We start from the raw sequence: 12327 nt of genomic DNA, 5'->3' as shown, positions 1-12327 counted from the left end.
CCCCATTGGACCTGAGGGCAGGTCACGGGCTCCGCTGAAGGTGTCCCTGCTCCTGGGGGTGACTGTGGTTGAGTCCTGGGCAGTAAGCGAGGGGGGAGCCTAAAAGAGCTTCACTTCATCTCCAGTCAAAACCGTGGGGCAGGCTGCAGCCAAAGCCTCAGTCCCATAAGCACCTAAATCAGGCACCTCAGAGGCATGAAGCTGTTCAGGGACTAAGTGACCAGAGGGAGGTAGAGGAGGAGCGAGTACTGATGCTCTGGCTCGTTTTTTTTTTGTTTTGTTTATTTTTTCCCAATACTCCCAACCTGACTCTTTTTTTTTCTCCCAACCTGACACTTTTTACCTAATGCCATTGGCATTGTCACTTTGAGAATGATGCAAAAGGCACCATCAAGCTCTTCTAGCAATGACCTCCCACAGCCTGTGGACCCAAACTCTGCAGTATTGCAATAACCAATTCAAAGCAGAGTCTTTTCTTGATGTGCCTGTGGGTCATGAGAATTAGATGAAGTGCCGAAAGAATTTCAGTCCATGCAACATCCAGATCTGTTTTTGTAGGATCATAGGGCAGAAGGGCTGGAAGAGACCTCACATGGTTCTAGTCCAGCCTCCAGCTGGAGGCAGGATTTTCCCTGACTAAACCATCCCAGCCAAGCATCTGTCTAACCTGCTCTTGAAAGTTTCCCAGGATGGAGATTCCACAACTTCCTTAAGTACCTGTCCCAATGCTTGATCTCCCTCATAATCAGGAAGTTCCCCCTAATCTCCAGTTTAAATTTCCTCTGTGGCAGCTTGAGGCCATTGCTCCTTATCCTGTCCCCAACAGCCACAAAGAAAAGCCCGTTTCCATCTTCTCTGTAGCTGCCCTAAAGGCATTTGAAAACTGTCATCTCTTCTCTTATTTTCTTCAGATTAAACGACCTTAGTTCTTTCAGCCTTTCCTCATAGGTTTGGTCTTCCAGACCAGTGATCATTTCAGTTGCTTTCTGCGGTACTCTTTTCAGACTGTCCACATGCTTCTAAAGTGCAGGGCCCAAAACTGGATATAATCAGAGCCGGCCCAGGAATGCCATGGTCGGGGAATGCTATGCCCCACCCCAGGCTGGAGGAATGGTGCCCAGCCTATCCCCCACCTTCTACTGCTGCTTAGGAGTAGCTGGGCTAGGCACATGCAGGTGGGGTGGCACCTGCTCCAGTCCACCTGCCTTGCTTCCACATAACAGCAGCAGTGCCTGCTCATAGGGAAGCAAGTCATCTAATCCAGCCTAGCTTCTCCTACAGCATTATTTCTGAAGGTTTAATTGATACTACTATATACTTAAACTCAAAGAAAAAGATTGCTAAAATATGAGTTTGCCCAGGGCACTATTTTCACTAAGGCCAGTCCTGAACATAATACTCCAGGTGAGGCCTCACCAGTGCTGAATAGAGTGGAAGAATCACTTCCCTCAATTTGCAAGCAACACTTCTCTTAATACAACCCAGTGTGCTGTTGGTGATTTTGTGCAGCAAGAGTCCACTGTTGATTCATACTGATATTAAACAATCCTGGACCCAAAGCAGAGATCTGGGAAACCCCACCTGACACCTCCTCCCAACTAGACATTGAGCTGTTGAGGAATACTCTCTGAGTATGATGATTCAGCTAGTTGTTTTAAATGTTCCTTCACCTCTGAAATTGGAAGCATTTCAAGAACATAGACAAATTACTAGTTTGGCATCTTTACCATTATCGTCTGTTAGAACCCATGTAAATGACTGTCAATTTAGATGAAATTGTAGAGGGTGAAAGATGCTATGAATTTATTCTCTGATGGTAATGGTGTTTATATCCATTTTACAAGCAACATACCATTCACCTAAGATTAAAAATACTGGATGTTGGAATACTGAAGTTGTAGTAGAAATTAGTTGCCTGGATGACAAGACAACCTGATTTATAGATATGCTGTGAAATGTAAGCAAGAATCTGTATTATCTGTGGTCTGAAATAGTTAATTCACAACACAATACTTAAAATACACTTCCCAATACTTGGTTTACTGATACCCTTCTTTAAAGATGTTTCTGTTATTACTATTTTAGAGAGTTTTTTCATTGTCAGTAACTGATTTCAAATATATTCTCTAGTTTTCTGTACAAGAGTAAAAGAAATATTGTTTTGGGTTTATACCTAAAACTAATATTTCCCCGTTTTTCCTATTCTTCATCAGTGGGTCTATTAATTTAATAAGGTAGGTGTTGTTAATTAGGTGGTGTTAATTTTGAGGCTGATGTTTTTAATGAAATTCTTACATTTTCAGGACACAGCGTATGGTGTCATTCTTAACGTAATGCTTTTGAGCTATACCTCGTTGAGCAAAATTCACTTTCATGCCATTGGTGTACATAAGAGTAGGTAAATCCAATGCATGATACAGAAGGGAAAGTTACCAATAGGAAGGAAACATTGTTTTTAGGAAGGGACAGTGCAGAATTTCCATGTACAGCACGTGACATAAATTGGTGTATTTTGTTTTGTTATTAAAGTTTAAAATTTAGAGGAGGATTTAAAATGTTCTTTCAATGATGAAATACAAATGGCAAGCCCATTGCTCAGCTACAGTATTAGCATTCTAATACATAACATGAATATTGCTAGTTTATCTTTACAGAATTCTGTCTTACTGCAAAATATTCTAGCAATATATGACTTAATGGTAGTATCTTATTATTTACAATACTTCTGCCTTAGGTCCTGTTTTCTTCAGATCTGTGCAGCACATGGCAAGGAAAAATTGTAAATAAGATGCATTACTCTCTAGCTCTGAGGATCCTAATCAAGAGACTATTTATTTTATTAAGAATAACTGAATTCCTACACCATAAGCATGGAAATAGTCTTGCATTACCGACCAGGCCAGAATGACCAAACAGCATTGAGAAAAATTGCAGAAGAAGCAGTGAAGGAATTTCCTGTTCGGCAGCTCCCAAGATTTATACCTTGGTTTCCAGATGATTTGCGTGAACTTCCCCTTAAGCCTAAAAGAAAACCACCAGTTATTTCTGGTGAAGAAGCAGAAGAAATTAAACAACATCTTGGAGTGTCAGAACCCTTTATTCATTCTCCGTGTTATAACTGCACAGCAGACCTTCGGGAGTTTCAGCCTAACTTGAAAACTGGACAGACTTTAACCCAGGCACAAACTACAAACAGGCAGTTTGGTTCACACAATCCAGAAAAAGAATCTGCAAATGAAAAGCAAAAATTAAGGAGGTCTTGGAGTGTTTCTGTTCATAGATCTAAACATAAAGAAAAAATTCTTCCTTTATCTAGAGAACTGCAAAATAATTTAAAAAGACTGAAAATAAATGCTTTTCATAGAGCAAAATGGTTAATTGAGCATGCTATATGTAATAATCAGACTCTGGAGGATATTTGGATAAAACTGAACAAAATGATCAAGCATAATGAATTACCATCCTGCAATGCTACAATTCAGAGAGCTGTGGGCCAGATATGGGTTTTCTGTGACATATTGTACTCTGAATATGTTGGCAATATTCTTAGGGAGAGGTTAAAGCTTGCTGGGAAAATGAACTTGCTTGTACATAAATATGGAAGTATATTTAGTTTGTAACTTGGATTAAGTTAAACGGTAGTATTACTGTCTGGAACACTAGGTTTTGTTTTGTTTTTTCAAAAAAAATTTAAAATAAGCAATACGTGCTGAAGGACCTTAGAACAACTTATGAATTCATGAGCAGGACACTTATTTTAACATTATTCTGGTTACATTTGTTTCCTTGAATGTAATTTTGTTCAACTGTGAATGACATCACTGTATTTTGTAACTTAAATTTTTGCCCTCCCCTGTACATGAAGAGTCCATTTTCCGGGACTATTGCTTGTAATATCTGAACAATGAAATTGACACCTCTGAGTGAGAAAGACCTCTGCTTCACAATTGAAATTAGGGGAGCCGGGGCGGCAGGGAAAGAGAGCAGGAAGGAAGAACAGACCTTTACATTGTGAAAATCGTCTACTTCAGAGAGTGTTTAGTCTTGTCCCAGAGGCCCAAGATGCTGACTCCAGGAAAGAACTTTTACTTGAAGGAACAGCCCTAGTTTTAAATGTGAAATTTCTTGTATTCCACAAAAACTTTGTTACCTCATACTCATTGTGAATTATTTGCCTCAAATATTGCATAATAATAATAAAAATTCTGAGGTTAGAGAAGTTTTTAATGCTGGAGTAATAAATGTTTTCACTTCTGTTATTTTATGCCTTTTTTGCCAGTATCTTTTTTTCCTGCTTTCTCTGCTTTTGGATATGTCTTACATTGGGGCTTTTATAATTATGGTGCTGAAAAACAAGGAAGTCCTAGGTTAATAGATACTAAAATTCCTAATGTCAGGTTGGTAAATTAGTAAATCTTGATTTATTAGTAAATCTGTGAAACTGTATGTGTTTGTAACATTATTGTCTTCCAATATGAGAATAAGTGCTTTGGTAAATTAATCTGCTTGGATGGAACATAGTTTGCTGCTGTATGAGAGAACAGACCTGACTTCTGAATTTTACTCTGCTCTTAAAAGTTTTGCTTCAGGGGTCTGACACACAGAATTTATACGGTGAGACCTCAGCTAGGAATTTGTCACTGCTAATTGTCTTAAGAAAATCTGTCTCCTTGGTGGAGATGAGGGCCAATGGGAGGCAGGGAAGTATGTTAGAGATCTACCTAACTAAGGGTATAAAGCAGTGGTTTTCAACCAGGGTGTCCCAAGCTCCTTAGAATGATGCTTTGGTGCCTGGCCCCTGTGAAAAGAGGTGAGCACTGGCTCACCCCTATGCTGGGCACCCTGTGCCTGCCCAGTATCCTAGCAGTGCTCCGTGTGGCCCCTACCATCAGCTCTGGAAGCATAGGAGGTATGGGAAATGAGCTGAGCTGATAAGCACAGTCTTCACCCCCTGGCTGCCCCCACATGAACCACTCCCATGCTGTGAGTGGCATGTTCTGCCACAGGGCCATGACCCTGCTCCTCATAAGCTCCCACAGCAGATGAGAGGAGCTGTGGGGAATAGTGGTTCCAGTAGATCACCCATAAATCAGGTCTCCAGAAATAAGAATGACTTAAAACTCCTGCGATCCTCTTTGTGTGTGTGTGTGTGTGTGTGTAGACACAGATATGTATACACACACATTTATATATAATGTTTGTGTGTATCTACATCTTGGATCTTTTTATCTTCTGCTTGATTTTTTGAGTCTTGAAGGTTTACATTTTTAGCTTTTCTGTACAGGTAGGGCTAGAAACTTTTCAGTGAAAGCTAAGATTCTCTTGTAGTTGCAGAAATCTAGGAATTGCAGCTTCTTAAGGAAGGTATCAAATATTATGAACAGTATTACAATACTTTTTGTATAAGAGGACTATATCTAGATTTTGAACGTTTTGGGGAAAATTTAGTTGGACTTAATAAATATTTTATGGTTGATTAGTTTTATAAGAGAGCCGCTGCTTAGGTTTCACTGCTGATTTACATTTTACAGTGATACGGCACATGAATTTCTCACTGCAGGAGAAAAAAATAAATAATAATGATAATGCTGGCTCCCCAGAGAGAGCCTACAGTCTGTGGTGCTGCATCCTGGCTGTGTGGCCTGCTGAGGGTAGGGGGTGCCAGTTAGACAGAGATGTGCAGAGAGTGGCACCTGTCACAGGGGCATGCAGGCAGTAGATCCTGGCTCTGCTCTACGCTCAGCCAGGATGGGGCTGTGGATGGGCTGGAACTAAGCAGCTGGGATCCCTGCCTAAGTGGCAGCAGCCCACAGAACCCAAACAGTAAGTGGCAGCTGGGATCTGCAGACGCAGGGCACATGCCAAGCCAGTGGGATCGGCCACATAAGGAGTTCTGGTGAGCTGTTGTAGGGGTGAGGGTGCTGACCAAGCCTGCAACAGCTTGCAACAACTTGCTTTGTGGCCCACAAGCCCAAATAATTGCCACCCCTGATTTAGTATTTGTGTTCTAGATTCCATCCCTTATTTTTTCATTTGAGAGACAGTATGTACTGATCAGTACAATATAGATCAGGGCTAACTTCTAGGTGGCTCGGGGCTGCGCCCTGCACAGACCATGCCACGTGGGCCACAATGCAAGCTGCAGGCATCCCCTTCCCTTGCACTGCTTGTGCAGGTGACCCCCACTACTAGGTGACATGCACAGATGCTTTCCCTCTTCCCCCACCACTGCTATACCACATGCATGTGCAGCCTCCCCCAGCTCACTGGCTGTGGGCTCCTCCACCGCAGAAGAGCTCCTTGCTGGGCTGCATGTGGCCTGCAGGCCACCACGTGGACAGGCCTGATAAGCTGAGGATGGATAATTCATGTAGCATAATTTAAAACAGCCATGCCAGTGTAATTTTCTGGTTAACTTTTTGATCATAAGTAAATCTTGCTAATTTAGTCTCTCATTATTGGCAGAGTGGTTTTGGCCCTAGGCTGTTACATTTTCATTATTATTTTACAAGGCTGATTAAAAGTGTGCCAACGCAACAAACCAATTGCATGAAATGACTTAATTTCTTGAATTTATAATTCCCTGTTGCATACGTTTAGAGAGTTAGAAGTCCTGCTGAATATGATTCTTGTTATCCTCTCCCTCCTTCAAACAGATATTTAAAATGAGAAATAACAAGCACATGAAGACTTTAACAAAAAAAACTATTATGTATTTTTGAATTCATTTTAGTCTGTTTGCATGATCCTCTTATTTTCTGAATTTGCAGTGATGAGGTTAACGAAGCCCACTTTATTCACCAATGTTCCAGTGACTTGTGAAGAAAGAGACTTGCCAGGTAAATTTTATGATCTTGTGCTAAGTACCTGTGTGTGTATCACTATAGGTGTGCAATCTGATATACTCAACATCTTTTTTAAAAGTAGTTTCATCCCCAAAGGAGACAAATATATCCTAGTTCAAATATTACCCATGGAAGGGAAGAAAAAAGGTAGGAAGGTATCAAGAAATGGTAAAGAATGTTGACATTCAGTTCATGCTTAAGACACTGAATGCAAAAGAAAAAGATTGAGTTATCCCAAAAGGAAGATATGAGACTTTTACACTATAGACCACTGGATCCCAATCTACCAGTACATCTCAGAGCCTCTTGTGGTAGATCTCGGAACCTCTTGGAGTTGATCCAAGATTGGGCTGAGGCGCTGAGTTCCCATATGCATGCACACACATGCCCCAGCCCAGCAGGTCAGCCTGTGGGGAGGGAAGGGGCAAGAGCTAGATCAAGGCCTCCATGATAAGGGGCAGTGCAACAGAGGCAGGAGCAGGGGTAAGTTGAGCGGGGCCCTGGCTGGGCAGGACTTGCCTGCTGGGGAGGCATGCTCCCAAATAATTTTTTCTCCCTCAGCCTCTATCTGCACCCCCCCCACTCCCTTCCCCTCCCCACAGACTTACCTGCTGGGGGGGAGCAGGGTGGCAGCAGCTCATGGTAGATCTTGGGTTGCTTTTAAATGCCAATGGTGATCTACTTAAAGGTTGGAGACCACTGCCATAGATGCTTTGTGACTTCCTAAACTGCAGTCAGTCTACAATACAAGGCCAGATAAAACTATGAAGTTCACCAGAATTGCTTTAGGCTTTGGAAGCTTGGTGTGTAAATGGTAAATGTGTGCACTTAGTCTGCACAATTAGAAAGAACGTAATAGCCAGTGGAGATGTGTAGTAGCTTTTTAAAATGGCAGAAGGTGGAAAGGTTTCAGGGAAGTTCACACTGGGTAGAAAATGAAAACGTGTAGATTTAACCAACCTCATCAACATACCAGGCAGGACTTCCAAAAATTCTCTTTGATACCAAGGGAAGCAGAATTTGAATAATACCAAAAGCTTTGAAAATCCAACCCAGAGAAGGAAATATGGTAGAGAAAGCAAGTTCTCAAAGCCTTTGTCACCCCTAAAGATCATTCTTTGTTGGCTGTTGACCCAGTATCCAGGTTTGTTCGTCTTGAATTCTCCAGAGAAGCTTGATATTTTATTTAAGGTTAAACCACTATCTTTTTGGCGTGATGAATAAACTGTTGCTTACATCTAGCATGAAAGGTGTCATTTTAAAGTCTAATGATTCTACACAACAGCTTTTGCTATAACAAAAGTTATACTTAAGATCCCCTTGCACACTGGTGTTCATTTATAATTTAATTTACAAAATAAAAAATACCCACACTTCACACCTGTTCAGCTATTCAGCCAGTCCTGTACACATTTCATAGTTTGGCATGAATGTAATTCAAGAAACATAAAAGAATTTCATGACGTGATTCAGTCTGTCCTCTGTTTTGAGGTCACTGAGGAAAAACTCATTAACTAAGCAACCATAGATTAGCAACATGCAAAACCTAGTGCAGTTTCATTACCAACATCTAAATACATGAAAAAAAATTGTAATTTTAAGGGGGTAATAATTTAGTTTATGCAAGTATTTTTGACCTGTTCATTTTTTTTATGTTTTACAGGAGATCTATTTAATCAGCTTATGAAAGAGGACCCTTCTACTGTAAAGGGAGCAGAAATTTTGATGCTAGGAGAAATGCTGACTTTGCCTCAGAATTTTGGGTAAGAATAAAATATAAAGCTGTGAAGTATGGATATTCCTGCTACTTGAATTCTGGAAATTAGATTTGCTAATACACTTATTTCTCTATTTTCTCGCTTACAACACGCACCTTTTTCCCTAAAATCACACCCCCACCCCTCAGTTAGGATGCATGTATTAAGTGAGGAAGCCAGTTTTTCTGGTCAGAGAGTACCACCCAGTTTTGAATTCTGCTCCACCATGTAACTACTGTTGCATTCCTATTCGGGCAGCTGAGGGAGGCGACTGACATAATGGCTCATTGTTAAGAACTCCAGAGTTAAGAGCAATCATCTTTCTTTTTTAATGGTCTTGGTGTTCCATTAATCAGGCTGACCTTAGGGCAGGTCTGCTATCTGCTAGCTGTTCTTGATCTCTCTCCTCCTATTTCACAGACTTGAAGAATCTTTGGATCTCTTCAGAATCATAAATCTATCCATGGCAACCAGTCTTTAGGGACAGGGGTGGGCAAAATACAGCCTGTAGTCCAGATTTGGCCCACCAGCTGATTTGGATCTGGCCTGTAGGCAGGCACCCAATTCATTGCATCTAGCCCTGCCTGCAGTTACACCTACTGCACTCTGCACAGGGCCGAGTCCTGCCTGAGGCAGCATATGTTGCACTCCCAGCCTCCCCCACCAGAGGGTACCAGCCCCACCAGCAGACACAGCTTTGGAGCAGGGGTGCTGCTGCCCAGAGAACTGCTGGGTTCCCCCAGCCTTCAGTGACTCCTCTTCCTGTCCCTGCTGTAGCATTTAGAGCAGCAGGTAGGAAGGGGAAGATCCAGGGTTGACAGGATTTGGGTGGGCTCTGCCTGCAGCTCACTGGTCCTGCTTGTACTGGGCAGGGGAGCATGTGGATGGAGAGGTGGGGGGCATGAAGAAGCTCAGCTGCTCACAAACCCCCAACAGGCAGGCACAGGACAGGCAGAAAGGGGTTGGGGAACAGCAGCAGGAGCCAGCATGCACTTGGTGCAGCCCTGCTGGGTGGGCACATGAAAGAAGCAGCAGGAGCCAGCGCAGGCTCATCTGCAGCCCCACTGGGTAGGTGTGGGACCAAGACTGAGAGCTGGCGGTGCCAGGCTCAGCTTCCTGTCATTTTCCCCCTCACCTTGCAGGGGCTTCTGTTGCTGCTTGCCGGTGGCAACTGCTTTCCTGCCCTTTGTAGCGCACTGCGAGCCAGGCAGGCAGTCTCAACCTTTTTTTTTCCCCCCCATCCCCTCTCCCTACCCGCAGAGGGGCTGGACTGACACACATTGCAAAGAGCAGGCAGGGGGAACCCCCCCCACACACATGCACCCGCACCCCTTACACACCCCACCTCCCACCCTAACCACACACATCCCACACACATACACCCACACCCTGACCCCCACCATACCAACACCCATACCTACATGGACACCACACATCCCACATCTACATGTATACCCACACACATCTTCCCACACATGCTTACACACCCCCTCACACACCCCACCCCTTCATCATACCTGCACACATCCAACACTCCCACACACCCCACACCTGCACCATGCCCACACACAAACACCCTACACACATCGCATTCCCCACCATACCCACACACACCCAGCAGTTCCACATACACCACACCTCAACCATACCCACACCCCACTCCTACAGCTCTGCACCATATCCATATCCCCCCTACCCCTCCACACGATATACAAGCAACTCTCCCCCCACCAAAAGAGTACTTCCTGGGCAAGGGGAGAGACTTCTAGTGGCAAATAGGGTTAGGGGGTAGGACTTACAGTCACAAGATGGCAACTAGGGGGTGGGGCACCTGTCAAGGGGTGGGGCTACCCTTGAGGCCCTTGACAGCTCCCCAAAACTTGTTAAGCAGCCCTTCAGCCAAAATAATTGCCTGCCCCTGCTTTAGGGGCATCTAGGGTTTCAGGTTAGGACGAGTCAGCTGAAATTAGTTTCCATCCCTGCTCTTTGCAATCATAATTCTGGAAAACATCTTTTTTTCTTCATTCTGTCTTTCGAAAACAAGATGTATATTGTATTTCAGGTTGTATTGTATGCGAGAAAATACAGTACCTTCCTTTCCTTCTCTGTCTTGCAGTGTAAGGTAGGAGTAAGGTAGATAAATATTTTGTGTTGTTAACTAAACAAGCTAAAAATCATACAATACTAATGCTACTGTAGTGTAGTCTGCCTACATGTCACTGTCTGTGTTTGCAAAATATACCTGCCTCTGTGTAATAGGGTCTGGAGAGTCCAGCAGGATGTGCAGCTACTTCAGACTTCTAGCCAAAATATAATCTTCATAGTACTCACTTTACTAAGGATTTACCTTCAGTAGAGAAATGTGGACCCCTTTGCAAGCCCCTGAAGTGGCTGTATCAGTCTAAAGCAAGATTTAATGCAGTTTTCTCCAGAGATTTGTAGACTTCAGTTGCATAGATGCAAGCCCTACTTATGTACTAGTACAGCATGGATTCATAAAGGGTTGGTAGGAGAGCACTTCTGTGTAGAGGTCATAGCAGGATTTGTGCTATAGTTCAACAGATGCCCTAACAGATTGATCATCTTAGGGTTTTTTTGTTTTCAGAGGTTTTCTTTTTTTAAGATGGAATAAAAAAAAAAATCAGATGGTACAGCAGATGGATAGCTTCACTATTTATAAGTTTGTTTTGGCCTTGGACTGTGCTAAGAAGGAGTTGCAAACATTTCCTGTTATCGCTAGATCTGGTTCAGATCCTTTGAGGTAGCAACATAGCAATTTCTAGAGCAGGGATGGCCTGAAATCAAAACAGCACATCAATTAGGCATGTTCTGAGCAGGGTTGGATCAGACGGTTCTTAAAGGCTAGGGACATTCAAGGCTAGGCTCTGTTCCATGCTGTGGGGGGTACTCTTTCCCCCCACTCCTCCCCCTACTACCCCCAGGGGCTGAGCGAGGCTGTTTGGCCCTGGAGGGGAACCCCTCCTCCCCAGTGTGGAGCAGGACAGGAGGCTCTATTCAGTGTTGAGGGAGGAACTTTTCCCCTTACTCCTCCTCCTGTCCCCCACTACTGCAAGGTGGAAAGGGAGGGCTCTGTGTGGCACTGCCCGTCCCAGCTGGGACATGGGGAGCAGCTCTAACAGAGTTGCAGCTACCGGGGGGGTGGGGCCCTGCCCCTGCGGTCTGGACTAGCCTCACTGAACCCCAGCCAAGGCAGCTGCATGATGGGGCCAGGCTGTGCTGGGAGGGCCACCCCCGGCAAGTGCAGTGCAGTGATGGGGGTGCAAGCGGAGCAAGTGCAGCCAAGCAGCGGCTTACCATGTCAGCAAGTGAAGCCCGGCGGCAGGCAGCAGTTTACTAAGGGTGGCTTAGAGATGCTATGGGGGCTCATGGGGACATCAGTGAGCATCTGTGGTGGGCGGCTGCCAGGCTCTGGGCCCCCATGGCACCTCCAGACTGGCCCGGGTAAGCTTACAATGGACAATGCTGTACAGGGTCCCCCCGCCCCTGCCCTGCAGGGGCAGAGGGAGGAGGAGGGGGAATAGTTCCTGCCAGCACTGAACAGAGCCCCCCCTTCCCTCCTTATGGGGGGTGGGAAGAGTCCCCTGCTAGGGCCGGGCAGCCTCACTAACCCTGGGGGTGGGGGTGGAGGAGGGGGAAGAGTAATACTCAGCATGGAACAGAGCCCTGCTTCCTGCCCTCGGGGGGGGGGGGGGGGGGGGGGGGGC

The 12327-nt window shown here is 44.5% G+C and overlaps 1 protein-coding gene and 2 long non-coding RNA genes across 6 annotated transcripts in view; 1 reads left to right on the top strand and 2 right to left on the bottom strand.

The window, feature by feature from the left end:
- LOC109297768 overlaps window positions 1-12327 on the bottom strand; it is a 240968-nt gene that overhangs the window by 63369 nt on the left and 165272 nt on the right. The window lies entirely within an intron of this gene.
- Window positions 1-12327, top strand: part of TRAPPC13 (trafficking protein particle complex 13) — a 46528-nt gene that overhangs the window by 523 nt on the left and 33678 nt on the right. For all 4 annotated transcript variants that reach the window (XM_019517787.1, XM_019517785.1, XM_019517784.1 and 1 more), the window contains exons 2-3: window positions 6771-6839; window positions 8509-8608. In XM_019517787.1, coding sequence (XP_019373332.1) covers window positions 6771-6839; window positions 8509-8608 — 169 coding nt within the window. The remainder of the gene's footprint in view (window positions 1-6770; window positions 6840-8508; window positions 8609-12327) is intronic.
- The window catches only part of LOC109297769, a 12464-nt gene continuing 9642 nt past the window's right edge, over window positions 9506-12327 (bottom strand). Inside the window, exons 2-3 of the long non-coding RNA XR_002097408.1 lie at window positions 11649-11653; window positions 9506-9520 (exon numbers count right to left, since the gene is read on the bottom strand). This is a non-coding gene — a long non-coding RNA (uncharacterized LOC109297769). The remainder of the gene's footprint in view (window positions 9521-11648; window positions 11654-12327) is intronic.

The sequence above is a fragment of the Gavialis gangeticus genome, unplaced genomic scaffold, assembly GCF_001723915.1.
Source record: "Gavialis gangeticus isolate Ggan-Ray unplaced genomic scaffold, GavGan_comp1, whole genome shotgun sequence".
Classification (NCBI taxonomy): Eukaryota; Metazoa; Chordata; order Crocodylia; family Gavialidae; genus Gavialis; species Gavialis gangeticus.
The sequence above is the reverse complement of the archived record's forward strand: the minus strand, read 5'-3'. Positions and strand labels throughout refer to the sequence as shown.